Source organism: Petromyzon marinus, unplaced genomic scaffold (genome assembly GCF_048934315.1).
Source record: "Petromyzon marinus isolate PM22_M1 ecotype Great Lakes invasive population unplaced genomic scaffold, UKy_Petmar_22M1.pri1.0 PM_G_Scaffold_15, whole genome shotgun sequence".
Taxonomy (NCBI): Eukaryota; Metazoa; Chordata; class Hyperoartia; order Petromyzontiformes; family Petromyzontidae; genus Petromyzon; species Petromyzon marinus.
The window spans coordinates 1,978,769-2,000,190 of record NW_027422706.1 but is presented as its reverse complement, the minus strand read 5'-3'; the positions used below and the strand labels follow the sequence as shown (position 1 = coordinate 2,000,190).

General features: G+C 52.4%; 1 protein-coding gene across 1 annotated transcript in view; it reads left to right on the top strand.

Annotated features, from left to right (window-relative positions):
• Positions 1-3,187: 3,187 nt before the first annotated feature.
• The window catches only part of LOC116938365 (uncharacterized), a 33,242-nt gene continuing 15,007 nt past the window's right edge, over positions 3,188-21,422 (top strand). The window contains exons 1-5 of the mRNA XM_032945480.2: positions 3,188-3,369; positions 5,339-5,424; positions 12,195-12,402; positions 16,586-17,939; positions 20,225-20,352. Of these exons, the coding sequence (XP_032801371.2) occupies positions 5,347-5,424; positions 12,195-12,402; positions 16,586-17,939; positions 20,225-20,352 (1,768 nt within the window). The 5' untranslated portion in view covers positions 3,188-3,369; positions 5,339-5,346. The remainder of the gene's footprint in view (positions 3,370-5,338; positions 5,425-12,194; positions 12,403-16,585; positions 17,940-20,224; positions 20,353-21,422) is intronic.

The window sequence follows — 21,422 nt, the reverse complement described above, 5'->3', positions numbered from 1 at the left end:
TGTGACTTGCATAGGAAGATCCTGCCAAGTTGTAATAATAATAGGGGTTTTTCCCCTTTTTTCTGGCAACAAAACTGAAACCTTTTTACAAGGATTCATGTCACTGCATTAACCACAATACCTGCAGTCAAAATGCAAACAAAACTGTTGTATATGTGCCTTTTCCAAAATTGATATTAACAATAATATTTGCGTTATATATATTTTTAACAAACAAAAAAATAATCAATAAAACCCGTAAGCCAGGCACACGAAAAACCAGATGTCGATCATAAACAGACCATTAAAAAATAAAGAAATAATAAAACTCTCCAGGCGAGGATGTTAGCAGCTATCTGCGAAGATCTCCAGATGAACAAGAGTTTGATGTGCCCTAAGGGAGGTCACGCAGAGGGAAGCCCTCCGCAAGCCAGAAACGAGGACGCCCACGGGTTAAACCATATATATTTTTTTCCTTTGTGATTAAGACAACGGTTCAAATTTAAAATGCAATAACAAGAATAAGCTAAAGTTAGCGGTCCTCGCGCTCACTCCAATCAAGACCAGGCCACCAGATACATCAGTGAATTATTATCCAATAATGAATTCGCTATCAAATGATTTTCACCTTTAATACTTTTACTGTTAAAACAAAGCTTGGAGACAAAATACCGAGTCACATCAAAGGTTATCGAGAAGGAATGAGGCGAACGGGCAAACTTACGAAAGAGTTTAAACAATATCCCAAGCAACCCTGACCACCTTTGTCTCTCTCACAGCGCGGAGAAGCAGGAATTACACCTTATCACAAGGGGCCATCTGGAAAAGCCAGCCGGGTTTGATGAGGAGACACACTCCACCCCACACACGGCAACCAGGCAAACAAAGTTTTAAAGAAAATTGCAATATAATATTAATAATAACAACGTGTTAACCTTAAACGATATTCCATTATAGAACCTTACAGAACCAAGGGATATGGATTCCAACAATCTGGAAACGGACCTCTTAAACTCAGGATGAAAATTATTTTTCTTTCTAATAACTCCATCATATCAATGCGAACCTCGGTAACCCGAGAGGGGTGTCGGGAGGACGTAGTTACAAACACGAGTCTTGGCGAACATGGGACCAAATGGTATTTGAGAAATATAAAATCGAAAGTATAAAGAGATAGGTACTCCCTACCACCGTTGTCTCTCCCGAAGAGCGCGAGAGAGGAATTTCACGCCAGGGCAAACAGATCGTTATCGCAGGAGCCATCTGTACACACACACACACACGAACTCACACACACAGACCCCGCCCCCCCCCCCTTTTCCACTGCGCAGAGAGAATTGTCTTTGAATATAACGGTCAGCCGCATTTTCAAAAGAGTGAAGTTAAGTCAAGAGTCAAGACAGATCAGCGAGTCAAGACGTCCACAGGACGAGCAGTCGCATGGAGCGGCTGGCTCCGAGCCTCGCTGAGTAGCGAGGATCGCTGAGTCGCGATGTATCAACAAAAGTGAGTCATACAGCAGTGGAGGAAACCTGCTGTCAGCGAACCAGCACGGGCGCGTTCGCGCATCTTCAAGGAGAAAGAGCGCGGCCAGCAACGCCAAGCAAGAGCGTGCAGCAGCTCAGCCAGCAGTGGAGAGAAACTGCTATCAGCGAACCAGCACGGGCGCGTTCGCGCATCTTCAAGGAGAGGGAGCGCGCGCCACCAGCGTGCCATCAGCACCAGCATCAGCACCAGCGCGTGCCAACAGCGCGCCACCAGCGTGCCACCAGCACCAGCGCGTGCCAACAGCGTGCCACCAGCGTGCTACAGCACGCAACTTCGCGTCACCAGGGCTGAGAGGGCAGCGGCCCCGCACTCAACACCCATCGGCGCGACGACGGCGAGCATCGTGCTGACTCATCCAGCCAGCGGTGGACAGAAACTGGCAGTCGTTCGTATGCCCCTCCCCCACACTCCCTTCTCACTCCCCCACCGCTACACAACGAATAAACATTTTTTTTGACAAGGAAATCAACCTAGGTGTTTGCTCAACGCAAGAAATCAACAACCCTCCCATTAAACATACAAGACTCATGATAACTGCGTCAACTATTAGCTGATAACGAAAAACATCGCCACCCATTGAGTTAAGTTGATGAGGCAATCAGAATTATTTCAGTCGAACGCTTTAATTGCATAATCGTTGATGAATCAATGAACGAACATCGCCGTGGTACTGTGCTGACGATTTCAAGCATAATAATTTCGCATATCAGAATGTGTTAAGGATTGGATACGAATCAAAGACCGAGTGCCGTGCTGTGTAATCATTCAAGAATACGAGTTTGCATATTATAAGGTTAAGGTTTTGATAGAATAGTTCGCTTGTTTTTAATCTCTCTCTCAACAACTGATCGATTGCGTTACGCGTCGGGAATTAACCACAGGTGCCGCTATCGAGGTGAAACAACGCAATCGTGATGGTATCATGTTAACGCTGTGTTGAAATTCCAACATCCCGAGATTGATTTTTCATATTATCCAAAAATTAAAGTTAGCTAGAAAATAAAATTGATCAAAGCAGAAGGTTTGTGTGTGATTCTTCCTGAAATTCTGCATAATATTGTTCTGTGTATGAGATCTGAATCCTGGGGACCTATCATAAGCACACTATCACCACACATAATCCATAACACACATAATTCATAATGTTCAATCGAGAGTAATCGTATCCTTATCGATAATACGGAATTAAAGAGCAGAGTCGAATCGACTCTCTCTCATTCACGCTCACAATGCCTGCGTCACTGCATACGATTAATTGCGTTATTCCAATTCATAACACAATCCTCGTCACCGAGGCTCGACCTTATAATCCATAATGACCTGCATTATCATAACCACGCCCACTCGCATAAATTAATACGATTATCTCTCGAATCAGCATAATTTATGCGCATAATTACACAACAAAATTTCGGATAAATTATGCTGATTTCAAATTTCATTTAATTCTCATTATTTTCATCAATTTTCATAACACCTATATATACAACAGGGGGATAACGTGACTCCCCCCTCCCCCCATCCCCAACGGCCAGAGCGCTCCTAACGGCCGCAAAGAGGATTCGATTGGATGAGTGGGATGATGTCACATGACCCAGGGGGTTGGGGGGCGGGGTTAAGGGGCTTGCTACATATATAAGTGTGGTGCAGGAGGGAGAATTTGTGGCAGAGTCCTTCTGGAGCGGCGGCAGCGGAGAGAGAGAGGAGCTAGCCGTCCTCAGGGTCCGCGCTCGGGACGCCTGCAGGGTGGAGCTGAGAGCGATCGACGACACAGTCCCCCAAGGCGAGAGAGAGAAACATCTCCCTCGGTCCCGTCGGGCAGCGGCGGCAGCGGCCGCAGAGGTGAGCGGCGGACACGGACAAAGGAGGTCAGTTCGGTCGGCTCGGGCTCAGGCGGTGGACGCACTCTGAGACGGGTAGGTGAGAGAGGAGGAAGGGCTGCTGCTGGCTGGAGGGGGACATACACGGGAAATAAATCTTAGCGCAGACTACTGACTTTGTGACGCATGTGTGTGCGTGTGTGTGTGTGCGTGTGTGTGAAGAGCGGTGGGACAGCGATCGGCGTACCACGCTGTGCGTGTGTGTGCATGTGTGAAGAGCGGTTACGGCCTTCATAGGTGCTGCTCGCTAACAGCACTTGCCCCTACAGTCTGTTAAGGTTATATGGGGGATCTTTGTGAAGAGCGGTGGGACAGCGATCGGCGTACCACGCTGTGCGTGTGTGTGGGTGGCTTTAATCAGCATAGGCACCCGTAAATAAATAATTAAACAGAGGGACGTTTGACTTTCACCGTGAGCGAGCGCGCAGAGATTAATTAATTAATTGCTTACCGAGCGCGTGCAGAGATTAATTAATTAATTGCTTACCGAGCGCGCGCAGAGATTAATTAATTAATTGCTTACCCAGCGCGTGCATATTAAACTACCCTACTACGGCTGCCCGCACCCACGCGCGTGGGTGGTCGCGCGCGTGGGTGGGGGGGTCACGTGGGTGGGGGAGGGCCGTCCAGCGCCCGTTGGCTGTTGACACAACGGCTTAGTATAAATAAATAATTAACTCTGAGCAGCCGCCAGCGGCGAGTGGGGGGGGGTGGAGGGGTGCTGATGTCACCCCACCCGCTCGCGGGGGAGGGGGGAGGGGAAGATCAGCCCCCCCCCCCACCTAGTGGGGAGTGGGGAGGGGGAGATCAGTCCCCCCCCACCTAATGGGGAGTGTGGAGGGGGGCACTAGCCCCCCACAGATGGAACCAGGGGGGTCGGTGTGTAAATGAGAGGCTGTGTGTGTGTAGTGTGAGGCTGTGTGTGTGGTGTGAGGCGTGTGTTGCCCTGGCTTGCCCTGGCTTGCCCCGGCAACGTTACGTGGTGTGCCTTGTCACTGCTGCTGCTGCTGCCACCACAACACGCTTAGAGCTTTAAGGCTTTTCTGTTTATTATTAATCTGTCATTTTCCATGATTAGTCTGTGGTTTTCATTATTAATCTGTCATTATTGATTATGAGTCTGTCATTAATATGTCATTTTTCATTATTAACCTAATTTGTGTGTATTATTAATCTGTCATTTTTCATTATTAACCTAATTTTTGTTTATTATTAATCTGTCATTTTACGACGGCAAAAACGTGGTAGTCACGGCGACATTTGTCATCAGTGTTGTGAGTAGCCCGCACTGAGAGCACGACTACACACACACAGACATACACAGACACGCAGGTTGTGTGTCTGTGTGTGTGTGGGGTGAGGTTGCACAAGAGACACACACACAGACACACACAGACACACAGAGACACACACACAGGTTGTGTGTGTGTGTTTGGGGTGAGGTTGCACAAGAGACACACACAGACACACAGAGACACACACAGACACACAGGTTGTGTGTGTGGGGTGAGGTTGCACAAGAGACACAGACACACAGAGGTGGTTGTGTGTGTGGGGTGAGGTTGCACCAGAGACACACACACACAGACACACACACACAGACACACAGAGAGACAGACACATAGAGGTTGTTGTGTGTGTGTGTGGGGTGAGGTTGCACCAGAGACACACACACAGACACACACACAGACACACACACAGACACACACAGACACACAGACACAGACACACACAGGTTATTGTGTGTGTATGTGTGGGGTAAGGTTGCACCAAAGACACACACAGACACACACACACATAGAGACACAGGTTGTTGTGTGTGTGTGTCTGTGTGTATCTGTGTGTGTGTCTCTGTGTGTGTGTGTCTGTGTGTGTGTATGTATGTGTGTCTCTGTGTGTCTGTATGTGTCTGTCTCTGTGTGTGTGTTAAGGTTGCACCATGTCGAGCCCATTGAAGCTGATCGTGAGCGCCGATTCCAACCGTGGGGGGCAGCGCTACATGGAGGACATCACAGAGGTGGGCGGAGTCTCTGTGTGTGTGTGTCTGTGTGTGTGTCTGTGTGTGTGTGTCTGTGTGTCTCTGTGTGTGTCTGTGTGTGTCTGTGTGTGTCTCTGTGTGTGTGTCTGTGTGTGTGCCTCAGTGGCCCGTGATCACAAATCTCTATTTAACTCCATCAAAAAAGTAACCTGCAGCGCCACACCTATTACCATCATTAGGGGAAAAAACGGTGATCCAATTTCCGACCCCCAGGAACAGGTTCGCAGATTTGCTGAGCATTTCTGTGAGGTCCTGGGGGAGGGAAAATCCCTCAGCCAGGAAAACATCGTGGCACAAAGTGAGGATGACCCTGCTGAGGCTGCAGTGCCTCAAATATTGGATGAAGTCACCCCCTGTGAGTGGCTGGCTGAGGTGCCATCTGCTGAGGAAGTATTGAAGGCGATCCGGAGTCTGAGACCAGGAAAGGCAGCGGGCAGAGATGATCTCCCAAGCGAAATGCTGAGGGAGGGTGGCGTTTGTGCACAGACTGCCCTATATGACATCATAACAACAGTCTGGACCACTGGACGGGTTCCGCAGGATTGGAAGGATGCCCTGGTGGTCCCCCTTTTTAAGAAGGGGGACCGCACAGACTGTAACAACTACAGGGGCATCTCACTCCTCAGTGTGCCGGGAAAGGTCCTGGCAAGGATTATTCAGCATCGCCTTGCCAGGCACGCTGAGGAGAGGCTTGCGGAGCCCCAATGTGGTTTCAGGAAAGGGCGGTCCTGCACAGATGCCATATTTTCTGTCCGTCTGCTACAGCAGAGGTGTAGGGAATTCCAACAAGACCTACATCTCTGCTTTATTGACCTGGTCAAGGCCTATGATACCATCAGTAGGCCTGGGCTCTGGGTCGTTCTTCGTGCTTTTGGAGTACCTGACCCTCTGCTCACGATCATTAAGGACCTTCATGATGGTGAGCGGGCCCGGGTAAAACTACGTGGCCGGGAGTCAGAGCCATTCCCTGTACACCTTGGGGTGCGACAGGGATGTCCTCTGGCTCCCACATTATTTAACATCTATTTTGACCACATAGTTCGTGAAGCCTTCAATAGCTGTACCGGGGGAATCTCCATATGGTACAGATATAATGGGAGGCTAATCGATGCCCGGGTGCGGTCAAGGGATGGCTCCCTATTGCTCAACCACGTTATGTATGCTGATGACTTGGTAATAGCTGCTCAGTCAGAGGAGGAGTTGGAGACGCTGCTGCTGAGACTACGAGCGTGCCACTAAGAGGTGGGGCCTTACCATCAGCCCCACCAAAACTAAGCACCTGCCTGGGTATTTTGTACCATCGGACACTCCACCCCCACAACTCCCAATCGGTGATGGGGCAGTTGTGGAGAGAGTGGAGAGTTTCCCATACCTGGGCAGTGTGCTTATGACTGGCTCCAGTTTAACAGCAGAGGTCTCACTCCGAATCAGTCGAGCGGCAATATCTTTTCATCGGTTGCGTAACGCTGTGTGGAAGCTACCTGGTCTGTCGCTCCGCACTAAGCTTCAGGTCTTCTCGTCCACGGTCATTCCCTCCCTTCTCTACGCTTGCGAAACGTGGACCCCCCTAATGGAACATCTTCGCCGGTTAGAAACATTTAGGCTGGCCTGCCTACGATCCATCCTGGGTTTAACCAGACTGGATTGTGTGAGGAGCTCACAAATCCTTGAAAGATCTGGGCAGGGTCCCATCGGTGAGCTCCTCCGGCAGGCAAGGCTGCGATGGCTGGGTCATGTAGCCCGCATGCCCAGCCACCGCATGCCGAAACAGCTTTTGTTTGGCCGGATTGAGGGGGCTAAGCGGGCGCGGCACGGGCTAGAGAAGAGATGGAGTGATGTGGTACAGGAGGACGTGGAGCTGAGTGGACTTGCCGATGACTGGTACCAGCGGTGTCAAGATCGGCCTCTGTGGAGGAGGCTCGTGAAGGATGCTACTGGGCAGTTGGAGGCAGTCGCCCTCCAACAACAACGGAGGGCGGAGGAGCGACGCTCACAACAGCGAGCGGAGCGCCGGGTGGCTAAAGCACAGCAGGTTGGCACAGTAGGGGGCACAGGTGGTGCATCAGCCAGTCATCTCAGTCAGTCGACCCGTGGCACCTGGGTCTGCCCCGTGACCTCCTGCCAGCGGGCGTTCGACACTTCACGTGGCCTCAGGGTGCACATAGCCTGGCACAAGCGTCGTGGTGACGTCACCGCCACTTAGTGGCGAATGGCGGTTGTTGTTGTTGTTGTGTCTCTGTGTGCCGGACAGGCAACTCTGTCGTGGACAGTGCTGTGGGGGGAGATCCAATTTTGATTGGCTCCTCCCCTCATGGCATATGTGTCCACCACAGGGGCTAAACGGGGGCTCTGGATGGGTGCGAGGGGCTGGTAACCCCTCCACCTTCAATTAATTACCACGAATTAAACTGAAATATGTAACTAATAAGCTTGTGCCGGAGGCCCCGGGGGGCCAGGCATCTATGACGTCTCCTGGCCAAACCCCAATTGGCAGAGCCAGGAGATTGAATACCTACCCTCGGGGCTACTCCAGAAACAACTAAAAGCCACTACGGGTGGCCACGTGGAATGTTCGAACGCTCACTGCAGAGGAGAGGCTGCCACTCCTCTGTCGGGAGCTGGACCGGTACCGCCTGGATCTATATGGCATTCAGGAGGTTCGGTGGACCGGCTCTGGCTCCTGCCACCATGAGGGGTGGACAGTCCTCTACTCGGGGCAGCAGACTGCCAAACAACAGGGTGTGGGTCTTCTTTTGAACAAAAGAATGAAGGGGGCGTGGGAGTGTAGCGGCGAGGTCTGGGAAGCTGTAAGCCCCAGGCTACTTTGGGCTCGCCTTCCCATCAACCGGAGGCGAGGAATGGTGGTCGTGGTTACTTATGCCCGCACCGAAGATGAACATCCGTGGAGTGATGCAGGCAAAGCCGATGAGTCAGATGCCTTCTATGACCTCCTGTCACAGGTGCTGGCTAAAGTGGCCCCTCGGGATAGAGTCATCATGTTGGGTGACTTCAATGCCCGAGTTGGTCATGATACTGGCACCTGGTCTGGAGTGATTGGAGGGCATGGGCCAGATCAGCTCAATAACAACGGTAGGAGGCTGCTAGATTTTTGTAAAGCCCATGGGCTTGTAATTACCAACACGCAGTTCCGGCATCGGCGCATCCACACAACATCATGGATGCATGCCGGGTCCAAGCAAGAACATCTACTGGACTACATAGTGACAGACCAGCGAATGTGAGCCCATGTCCTTGACACCAGGACCTACCGTGGAGCTGATCTGCCCTCTGACCATCGACTAGTCATCTGTAAGATGCGCCTGCCATTCTTCCACTCCGGTGGTGGGTGTACACCCAGGACCCCATTCCAACATAAAGTGGCCTGGTCTCAGTTATCTGATGAAAGTTGCAAGCGAGAATTTCATCATCGCTTGCGGCTGGGATTGGCATCGTCCCCGACTCCTGATGTCGAGGGTAAATGGGCGAGGTTTAGGACTGTGACTCATGCAGCTTCAATGGCTGCTTTGGGTACGCGGTCCAGACCTCCCCAGAGACCCTGGCTGACAGAGGAGGTGTTCAGGATGGTTGAGAAAAAGCGACAGGCCCACCGTCATCGGCTACAGAATCCCACGTCAGAGAATGAGGCTTACCGCAGCCTTCGCTCGGAGGTTCGGAGAGCCGTGAGGCGCTGCAAGGATGGGTGGTGGTCGCGGGTTGCTGAGGAGATGGAGTCTGCCTCAGTGGCCCGTGATCACAAATCTCTATTTAACTCCATCAAAAAAGTAACCTGCAGCGCCACACCTATTACCATCATTAGGGGAAAAAACGGTGATCCAATCTCCGACCCCCAGGAACAGGTTTGCAGATTTGCTGAGCATTTCTGTGAGGTCCTGGGGGAGGGAAAATCCCTCAGCCGGGAAAACATCGTGGCACAAAGTGAGGATGACCCTGCTGAGGCTGCGGTGCCTCAAATATTGGAAGAAGTCACCCCCTGTGAGTGGCTGGCTGAGGTGCCATCTGCTGAGGAAGTATTGAAGGCGATCCGGAGTCTGAGACCAGGAAAGGCAGCGGGCAGAGATGATCTCCCAAGCGAAATGCTGAGGGAGGGTGGCGTTTGTGCACAGACTGCCCTATATGACATCATAACAACAGTCTGGACCACTGGACGGGTTCCGCAGGATTGGAAGGATGCCCTGGTGGTCCCCCTTTTTAAGAAGGGGGACCGCACAGACTGTAACAACTACAGGGGCATCTCACTCCTCAGTGTGCCTGGAAAGGTCCTGGCAAGGATTATTCAGCATCGCCTTGCCAGGCACGCTGAGGAGAGGCTTGCGGAGCCCCAATCCGGTTTCAGGAAAGGGCGGTCCTGCACAGATGCCATATTTTCTGTCCGTCTGCTACAGCAGAGGTGTAGGGAATTCCAACAAGACCTACATCTCTGCTTTATTGACCTGGTCAAGGCCTATGATACCATCAGTAGGCCTGGGCTCTGGGTCGTTCTTCGTGCTTTTGGAGTACCTGACCCTCTGCTCACGATCATTAAGGACCTTCATGATGGTGAGCGGGCCCGGGTAAAACTACGTGGCCGGGAGTCAGAGCCATTCCCTGTACACCTTGGGGTGTGACAGGGATGTCCTCTGGCTCCCACATTATTTAACATCTATTTTGACCACGTAGTTCGTGAAGCCTTCAATAGCTGTACCGGGGGAATCTCCATATGGTACAGATATAATGGGAGGCTAATCGATGCCCGGGTGCGGTCAAGGGATGTCTCCCTATTGCTCAACCACGTTATGTATGCTGATGATTTGGTAATAGCGGCTCAGTCAGAGGAGGAGTTGGAGACGCTGCTGCTGCTGAGACTGGAGCGTGCCACTAAGAGGTGGGGCCTTACCATCAGCCCCACCAAAACTAAGCACCTGCCTGGGTATTGCGTACCATCGGACACTCCACCCCCAGAACTCCCAATCGGTGATGGGGCAGTTGTGGAGAGAGTGGAGAGTTTCCCATACCTGGGCAGTGTGCTTATGACTGGCTGCAGTTTAACAGCAGAGGTCTCACTCCGAATCAGTCGAGCGGCAATATCTTTTCATCGGTTGCGTAACGCTGTGTGGAAGCTACCTGGTCTGTCGCTCCGCACTAAGCTTCAGGTCTTCTCGTCCACGGTCATTCCCTCCCTTCTCTACGCTTGCGAAACGTGGACCCCCCTAATGGAACATCTTCGCCGGTTAGAAACATTTAGGCTGGCCTGCCTACGATCCATCCTGGGTTTAACCAGACTGGATTGTGTGAGGAGCTCACAAATCCTTGAAAGATCTGTTCAGGATCCCATCGGTGAGCTCCTCCGGCAGGCAAGGCTGCGATGGCTGGGTCATGTAGCCCGCATGCCCAGCCACCGCATGCCGAAACAGCTTTTGTTTGGCCGGATTGAGGGGTCTAAGCGGGCGCGGCACGGGCTAGAGAAGAGATGGAGTAATGTGGTACAGGAGGACGTGGAGCTGAGTGGACTTGCCGATGACTGGTACCAGCGGTGTCAAGATCGGCCTCTGTGGAGGAGGCTCGTGAAGGATGCTACTGGGCAGTTGGAGGCAGTCGCCCTCCAACAACAACGGAGGGCGGAGGAGCGACGCTCAGAACAACGAGCGGAGCTCCGGGTGGCTAAAGCACAGCAGGTTGGCACAGTAGGGGGCACAGGTGGTGCATCAGCCAGTCATCTCAGTCAGTCGACCCGTGGCACCTGGGTCTGCCCCGTGACCTCCTGCCAGCGGGCGTTCGACACTTCACGTGGCCTCACGGTGCACATAGCCTGGCACAAGCATCGTGGTGACGTCACCGCCACTTAGTGGTGAATGGCGGTTGTTGTTGTTGTCTCTGTGTGTGTGTGTCTCTGTGTGTGTGTCTGTGAGTGTCTCTGTGTGTCTCTGTGTTTGTCTCTGTGTGTGTGTCTGTGTGTGTGTCTCTGTGTGTGTGTGTGTCTCTGTGTGTGTCTCTGTGTGTGTGTCTGTGTGTGTGTCTGTGTGTGTGTCTCTGTGTGTGTCTGTGTGTGTGTGTCTCTGTGTGTGTGTCTGTGTGTGTGTGTGTCTGTGTGTGTGTGTATCTGTGTGTGTGTCTCTGTGTGTGTGTCTGTGTGTGTCTCTGTGTGTCTCTGTGTGTGTCTGTGTGTGTGTCTGTGTGTCTCTGTGTGTGTCTGTGTGTATGTGTGTGTGTCTGTGTGTGTCTCTGTGTGTCTCTGTGTGTGTCTGTGTGTGTCTGTGTGTCTCTGTGTGTGTGTCTCTGTGTGTCTCTGTGTGTGTCTGTGTGTGTGTGTCTCTGTGTCTCTGTGTGTGTCTCTGTGTGTGTCTCTGTGTGTGTGGGGAGCGATAGTGTAGCGGTTAGCGCGCTGCACTATGAACCTGGCGACCCGGGTTCGATTCCCGCTCACGGCCAACGCCCAGTGACGATTATCTCAACCGGTCCTGGGCCTCCCCCTAGGTCGATTCGGCCTCAAACGAGTACCTGGTGCGGTGCGTGAACATCGCCACTGGGGAGACAAAGGCGGCCGGGCGTGGTGCCGGCCACCAACCCCCTCGTGTGCCCTCGCGGCCATCGCGGGCACCGTTCGCTAACGGCACTTGCCTCCACGGTCCGCTAAGGCTGCACAGGGGATCTTTGTCCTCTTTGTCCGCCGGGTCGCCGGTCGAGGCCTAGGACCGACCCACAATGCACCGCTCGCGTCACGTGACGTTCCCCTCGCCGCCCCGTGCCCACAGGTCTCCACCGAGGGCGACGGGGATGCCATCTTCCTGGCCGTGTTCGACGGCCACGGCGGCCCCCAGGCCGCTCGATTCGCCCGCCGCTGCCTCTGGCCCTCGATCCGCGCCCAGCCCGGGCTGTGGGGCGCCGCCGACCCCGCGGGAGTTTGCCACGCCATCCGTGACGGCTTCCTGGCGTGCCAGCGCGCCATGTGGGAGGAGCTGGGTGGGTCTCACGCGCGCTGCGCTATACACTACACTATACACTACTTTACTCTATACTACACTATACACTACTATACACTACTATATACACTACACTATACACTACTATACTATACACTACACTACTATACACTACTATATACACTACACTATACACTACACTATACACTACACTATACACTACTATACACTACACTATACACTACTATACACTACACTATACACTACACTATACACTACACTACTATACACTACTATACACTACTATACACTACACTATACACTACACTATACACTACACTACTATACACTACACTATATACTACACTATACACTACTATACATTACTATACACTACACTATACACTACACTACTATACACTACTATACACTACACTATACACTACTATACACTACTATACACTACACTACTATACACCACACTATACACTACTATACACTACTATACGCTACACTACTATACACTACACTACTATACACTACACTACTATACACTACACTATACGCTACACTATACACTACACTATACACTACTATACACTACTATACACTACACTATACACTACACTATACACTACTATACACTACACTACACTATATACTACACACTACTATACACTACACTATACACTACACTATACACTACACTACGATACACTACACTACTATACACTACTATACACTACACTATACACTACACTATACACTACACTACTATACACTACACTATATACTACACTATACACTACACTACTATACATTACTATACACTACACTATACACTACACTACTATACACTACTATACACTACACTATACACTACTATACACTACACTACTATACACTACACTATACACTACTATACGCTACTATACGCTACACTACTATACACTACTATACACTACACTACTATACACTACACTACTATACACTACACTATACACTACACTATACACTACTATACACTACTATACACTACACTATACACTACACTATACACTACTATACACTACACTACACACTACACTACACACTACATTACACTATACACTACACTAAATTAACGTTTTGTTCCACCATTTGAACCTCGTTTGCCTGTAGCACAATATGATAAAAAAAAAATTAACCCTTTCATCTGGCAACAAAACTGACACCAATGTTTTTCGGGTACAAGGAGTCATTGTTTGTGCATTGAGCACAATAGCTGCGGTCGGAATGCAAACAAAAAACAGGCAGCTCTGATAATGTATTGGCGGTGGAATTGATAAGTCCACACCCGAGACAGCTTCCCTTAGAGCCTCGTCTCACACGCGGTGTTAGACCAGGTGATGATGATGACGTCTCACACTTGCGGTGTTAGACCAGATGATGATGACGTCTCACACTTGCGGTGTTAGACCAGGTGATGATGACGTCTCACACTTGTGGTGTTAGACTAGATGATGATGACGTCTCACACTTGCGGTGTTAGACCAGGTGATGATGACGTCTCAGACTTGCGGTGTTAGAGCAGGTGATGATGACGTCTCACACTTGCGGTGTTAGACCAGACGATGATGACGTCACACACGCGGCGTTAGACCAGGTGATGATGACGTCTCACACTTGTGGTGTTAGACCAGGTGATGATGATGACGTCTCACACTTGCGGTGTGTTAGACCAGATGATGATGACGTCTCACACTTGCGGTGTTAGACCAGGCGATGATGATGACGTCTCACACTTGCGGTGTTAGACCAGATGATGATGATGACGTCTCACACTTCTGATGTTAGACCAGATGATGATGACGTCTCACACTTGCAGCGTTAGACCAGGTGATGATGATGACGTCTCACACTTGCGGTGTTAGACCAGGTGATGATGACGTCTCACACTTGCGGTGTTAGACCAGGTAATGATGACGTCTCACACACGCAGTGTTAGACCAGATGATGATGATGTCTCACACTTGCGGTGTTATACCAGGTGATGATGACGTCTCACACACGCAGTGTTAGACCAGGTGATGATGACGTCTCACACAGGCGGTGTTAGACCAGGTAATGATGACGTCTCACGCTTGCGGTATTAGACCAGATGATGATGATGACGTCTCACACTTGCGGTGTTAGACCAGGTGATGATGACGTCTCACACTTGCGGTGTTAGACCAGGTGATGATGACGTCACACACACGGTGTTAGACCATATGATGATGACGTCTCACACTTGCGGTGTTAGACCAGGTGATGATGACGTCTCACACTTGCGGTGTTAGACCAGATGATGATGACGTCTCACACTTGCGGTGTTAGACCAGATGATGATGACGTCTCACACTTGCGGTGTTAGACCAGGTGATGATGACGCCAAAAGGCGCAACATTTTGTCGCGTGATTGGGGCCAAATGTAGCTGATAGAGGCAAAATAAACATTGAAATTGGTTTAATTTGTTGATCAGGGAAGGCTCTAAGAAAAGCCGTCTCGGGTGTGGACCAATAAAATTCAAGGACAGTGCCAATATTATTATCAGAGTTGTCTCTTTTGTTTGCATTTTGACTGCTTGTGTTGTGGTTATTGCAAACATGATGCCTTGAATAAAGGTGTCAGTTTTTCTGCCAGTTAAAAGGGTAAAACCTATTACTATATCTTGTTACTGGCAAATGAGGTCTCATAATGAATTTGATCTTCTCCGATGGATGCTGCTTGATAGCGGAGAGTGAAGAAACGTGAGTGTGGCTGATGCTGTCTGACGTTACTTAGGAAATAACGAAGAGCAAAGAGAAGTGGTAGAGTTACCAATAAATTGATCAGAGTCTAATTTTATTTTGTCTCAATGTAATGGCAGGGAATATTGACAGAAATAATGTCATCAAACACTTCGCTGCATTTCACTGTAGCACTGCATTAATGGCAGTGAATGTTGCACAATACATTTATTTCACCCATGGCTAATGTGTAAGAGATTCTCGCAACATTTTTCATATTTGATATATTTTTGTTCAATAACATTGAAAATTGTAAAACGTTTCAAAATACAAAAAAAACTTTTACAATTTAATTTTTGTTATAACAAATTTAATAACATAAAATTCCGAGCAACAATTGTCCATCTTACCTTCCAGAGGTTTTTTTGGCACACCACCCACCCACTCAATCACTGACCCACCCACCCACTCACACAGGCACTCACCCACTCAGTCACTCACACAGTCACTCACCCACTCAGTCACTAATCCACCCACACAGTCACTCACCCACCCACTCAATCACTCACCCACCCACCCACTCACACAGTCACTCACCCACTCAGTCACTCACCCACCCACACAGTCACTCACCCACTCAGTCACTCACCCACACAGTCACTCACCCACTCAGTCACTCACCCACCCACCCACACAGTCACTCACCCACCCACCCAATTACACAGTCACTCACCCACTCAGTCACTCACCCACCCACTCACTCACACAGTCACTCACCCACTCAGTCACTCACCCACCCACCCACTCAATCACTCACCCACCCACCCACACAGTCACTAACCCACTCAGTCACTCACCCACCCACTCAGTCACTCACCCATCCACCCACCCACTCACACAGTCACTCACCCACTAATTCACCCACCCACTCAATCACTCACCCACCCACTCACTCACACAGTCACTCACCCACTCAATCACTCACCCACCCACACAGTCACTCACCCACCCACCCAATTACACAGTCACTCACCCACTCAGTCACTCACCCACCCACTCACTCACACAGTCACTCACTTACTCATCCACCCACCCACTCAATCACTCACCCACCCACCCACCCACACAGTCACTAACCCACTCAGTCACTCACCCACCCACTCAATCACTCACCCACCCACTCACACAGTCACTCACCCACCCACCCACTCAATCACTCACCCACCCACCCACTCAGTCACTAACCCACTCAGTCACTCACTCACCTACTCAGTCACTCACCCACCCACCCACTCACACAGTCACTCACCCACTAAATCACTCACCCACCCACACAGTCACTCACCCACTCAGTCACTCACCCACCCACTCAATTACTCACCCACCCACTCACACAGTCACTCAATCACCCACCTACCCACCCACTCAGTCACTCACCCACACCTCTGTCTAACCCCCCCCCCCCCCCACAGTTAACTGGCCGCGCACACCGCAGGGCCATCCCAGCACGGCAGGCACCACGGCTTGCTGCTGCCTCATCAGGGGCGGTGACGAGCTCTACGTCGCCCACGTGGGAGACTCGCGAGCCGTCATCGCCCAGCGGCACCCCCGGGGAGGGGGCACCCCCGCAGACGGACCTCCCCCCCCTTCAACGCACCCCGTCTATTCATTGGCCCCCCCTTCCTCACTGCGACCCATTTATTCAGCGGGCCCCCCTTCTTCCTTGCGCCCCATTTATTCAGCGGACCCCCCTTCGGACATGGGCCCCCCTTCTGTGAAGGCCCACCTAGCCTGGGACGGAACCCCACCTACGCATGGCCAAGTCGTGGCGGACTTCATAGCGGCCATCGGCCAAGCCGTGGCAACACCGCAACCACCGCCACTGTCACAACCACCACAACTACAACCACAACCACCACTGTCACAACCACCACAACCACCACCACCACTGTCACAACCACCACCACCACTGTCACAACCACCACCACCACTGTCACAACCACCACCACTGTCACAACTACCACCACCACGGCCACCACTGTCACAACCACCACCACCACTGTCACAACCATCACCACCACGGCCACCACCACTGTCACAACCACCACCACCACCACTGTCACAACCACCACCACTGTCACAACCACCACCACCACGGCCACCACCACTGTCACAACCACCACTGTCACAACCACCACCACCACTGTCACAACCACCACCACTGTCACAACCACCACCACGGCCACCACTGTCACAACCACCACCACCACCACTATCACAATCACCACCACGGCCACCACCACTGTCACAACCACCACCACGGCCACCACCTCTGTCACAACCACCACCACCACTGTCACAACCACCACCACCACCACTGTCACAACCACCATCACCACCGCCACCACCACCACTGTCACAACCACCACCACCACCACTACAACCACCGCCACGGCCACCACTGTCACAACCACCACCACCACCATGGCCACCACTGTCACAACCACCACCGCCCCGGCAGGAGGTGGACAAGGAGGAGGTGGTGGACGAGGTGGAGGAGGAGGTGGACGAGGTGGTGGACGAGATGGAAGAGGAGGAGGTGGACAAGGAGGTGGTGGTGGACAAGGAGGTGGACAAGGTGGTGGAGGTGGACGAGGTGGTGGAGGAGGTGGACGAGGTGGTGGATGAGGAGGTGGACGAGGTGGAGGAGGAGGTGGTGGACGAGGTGGTGGACGAGGTGGTGCCGCTACTTGCCGTGGCGTTGACGCGCGACCACAAGCCGGAGGATCCAGTGGAGATGGAACGCATCGAGAGGCTGGGCGGGCGGTAAGACATTCGTGTGTATGTGTGTGTGTGCCTATGATACCATCAGTTTAATTCGTGGTTTCGTGGTAATTAATTGAAGGTGGAGGGGTTACCAGCCCCTCGCACCCGTCCAGAGCCCCCGTTTAGCCCCTGTGGTGGACACATATGCCATGAGGGGAGGAGCCAATCAAAATTGGATCTCCCCCCACAGCGCTGTCCATGACAGAGTTGCCCGTCCGGCACCGCGAGGAGGTAGGGGGTTGTTTTGCCATCAGCCAGTCATCTCAGTCAGTCGACCCGTGGCACCTGGGTCTGCCCCGTGACCTCCTGCCAGCGGGCGTTCGACACTTCACGTGGCCTCAGGGTGCACATAGCCTGGCACAAGCGTCGTGGTGACGTCACCGCCACTTAGTGGCGAATGGCGGTTGTTGATGATACCATCAGTAGGCCTGGGCTCTGGGTCGTTCTTTGTGCTTTTGGAGTACCTGACCCTCTGCTCACGATCATTAAGGACCTTCATGATGGTGAGCGGGCCCGGGTAAAACTACGTGGCTGGGAGTCAGAGCCATTCCCTGTACACCTTGGGGTGCGACAGGGATGTCCTCTGGCTCCCACATTATTTAACATCTATTTTGACCGCGTAGTTCGTGAAGCCTTCAATAGCTGTACCGGGGGAATCTCCATATGGTACAGATATAATGGGAGGCTAATCGATGCCCGGGTGCGGTCAAGGGATGGCTCCCTATTGCTCAACCACGTTATGTATGCTGATGATTTGGTAATAGCTGCTCAGTCAGAGGAGGAGTTGGAGACGCTGCTGCTGAGACTGGAGCGTGCCACTAAGAGGTGGGGCCTTACCATCAGCCCCACCAAAACTAAGCACCTGCCTGGGTATTTTGTACCATCGGACACTCCACCTCCACAACTCCCAATCGGTGATGGGGCAGTTGTGGAGAGAGTGGAGAGTTTCCCATACCTGGGCAGTGTGCTTATAACTGGCTCCAGTTTAACAGCAGAGGTCTCACTCCGAATCAGTCAAGCGGCAATATCTTTTCATCGGTTGCGTAACGCTGTGTGGAAGCTACCTGGTCTGTCGCACCGCACTAAGCTTCAGGTCTTCTCGGCCACGGTCATTCCCTCCCTTCTCTACGCTTGCGAAACGTGGACCCCCCTAATGGAACATCTTCGCCGGTTAGAAACATTTAGGCTGGCCTGCCTACGATCCATCCTGGGTTTAACCAGACTGGATTGTGTGAGGAGCTCACAAATCCTTGAAAGATCTGGGCAGGGTCCCATCGGTGAGCTCCTCCGGCAGGCAAGGCTGCGATGGCTGGGTCATGTAGCCCGCATACCCAGCCACCGCATGCCGAAACAGCTTTTGTTTGGCCGGATTGAGGGGGCTAAGCGGGCGCGGCACGGGCTAGAGAAGAGATGGAGTGATGTGGTACAGGAGGACGTGGAGCTGAGTGGACTTGCCGATGACTGGTACCAGCGGTGTCAAGATCGGCCTCTGTGGAGGAGGCTCGTGAAGGATGCTACTGGGCAGTTGGAGGCAGTCGCCCTCCAACAACAACGGAGGGCGGAGGAGCGACGCTCACAACAGCGAGCGGAGCGCCGGGTGGCTAAAGCACAGCAGGTTGGCACAGTAGGGGGCACAGGTGGTGCATCAGCCAGTCATCTCAGTCAGTCGACCCGTGGCACCTGGGTCTGCCCCGTGACCTCCTGCCAGCGGGCGTTCGACACTTCACGTGGCCTCAGGGTGCACATAGCCTGGCACAAGCGTCGTGGTGACGTCACTGCCACTTAGTGGCGAATAGCGGTTGTTGTTGTTGTTGTTGTGTATGGGTGTATGGGGAGGAGTAGTTTAGTGGTTAGCGCGCTGTGCTACGAACCTGATGACCCGGGTTCGATTCCCGCTCACAGCCAACACCAGTCACAATTATCTGAACCGGTCCAGGGCCTCCCCTAGGTCAACTAAGCCTCAAATGAATACCTGGTACGGTGTGTAAACATCGCCACTAGGGAAACAAAGGCGGCCGGGCGTGGTGCTGGGCACCCACCCCCTCGTGTACCGTTCCGGCCTCCGTAGGTGCTGCTCGCTAACAGCACTTGCCCCTACAGTCTGTTACAGGCTACACGGGGGATCTTTGTCTTTGTGTGTGCTCGCTAACAGCACTTGCCCCTACAGTCTGTTACAGGCTACACGGGGGATCTTTGTCTTTGTGTGTGCTCGCTAACAGCACTTGCCCGTACAGTCTGTTAAGGCTACACGGGGGGATCTTTGTCTTTGTGTGTCTGCCCACCAGGGTGATGAGGAAGCCAGGGGGGCCTTGCCGTGTGGCCTGGAGGAGGCCCCTTGTGGCTCGCTGCGGCCCTGGGCAGCAAAGCTCAGCCACGGAGGACATCCCCTTCCTGGCCGTGTCACGCTCCCTCGGTACACACACACACACCTACACACACACCTACACACACACCTATACACACCTACACACATACACCTACACAAAGATCAAAGACAAAGATCCCCCATATAGCCTTAACAGACTGTAGGGGCAAGTGCTGTTAGCGAGCACCTATGAAGGCCGGAACGGTACACGAGGGGGTGGGTGGCCAGCACCACGCCCGACCGCCTTTGTCTCCCTAGTGGCAATGTTTACACACCGCACCAGGTACTCATTTGAGGCTGAGTCGACCTAGGGGAGGCCCGGGACCGGTTCAGATAATCGTCACTGGTGTTGGCCGTGAGCGGGAATCGAACCCGGGTCGCCAGGTTCATAGTGCAGCGCGCTAACCGCTACACTATCACTCCCCACCTACACACACACCTACACACACACACACACACCTACACACACACACACCTACACACACCTACACACACACACACCTACACACACACACCTACACACACACACACACCTACACACACACACAGCTACACACACACCTACACACACACTTACACAACAACAACAACAACCGCCATTCGCCACTAAGTGGCGGTGACGTCACCACGACGCTTGTGCCAGGCTATGTGCACCCTGACGCCACGTGAAGTGTCGAACGCCCGCTGGCAGGAGGTCACGGGGCAGACCCAGGTGCCACGGGTCGACTGACTGAGATGACTGGCTGATGCACCACCTGTGCCCCCTACTGTGCCAACCTGCTGTGCTTTAGCCACCCGGCGCTCCGCTCGTTGTTCTGAGCGTCGCTCCTCCGCCCTCCATTGTTGTTGGAGGGCGACTACCTCCAACTGCCCAGTAGCATCCTTCACGAGCCTCCTCCACAGAGGCCGATCTTGACACCGCTGGTACCAGTCATCGGCAAGTCCACTCAGCTCCACCTCCTCCTGTACCACATCACTCCATCTCTTCTCTAGCCCGTGCCGCGCTCGTTTAGCCCCCTCAATCCGGCCGAACAAAAGCTGTTTCGGCATGCGGTGGCTGGGCATGCGGGCTACATGACCCAGCCATCGCAGCCTTGCCCGCCGGAGGAGCTCACCGA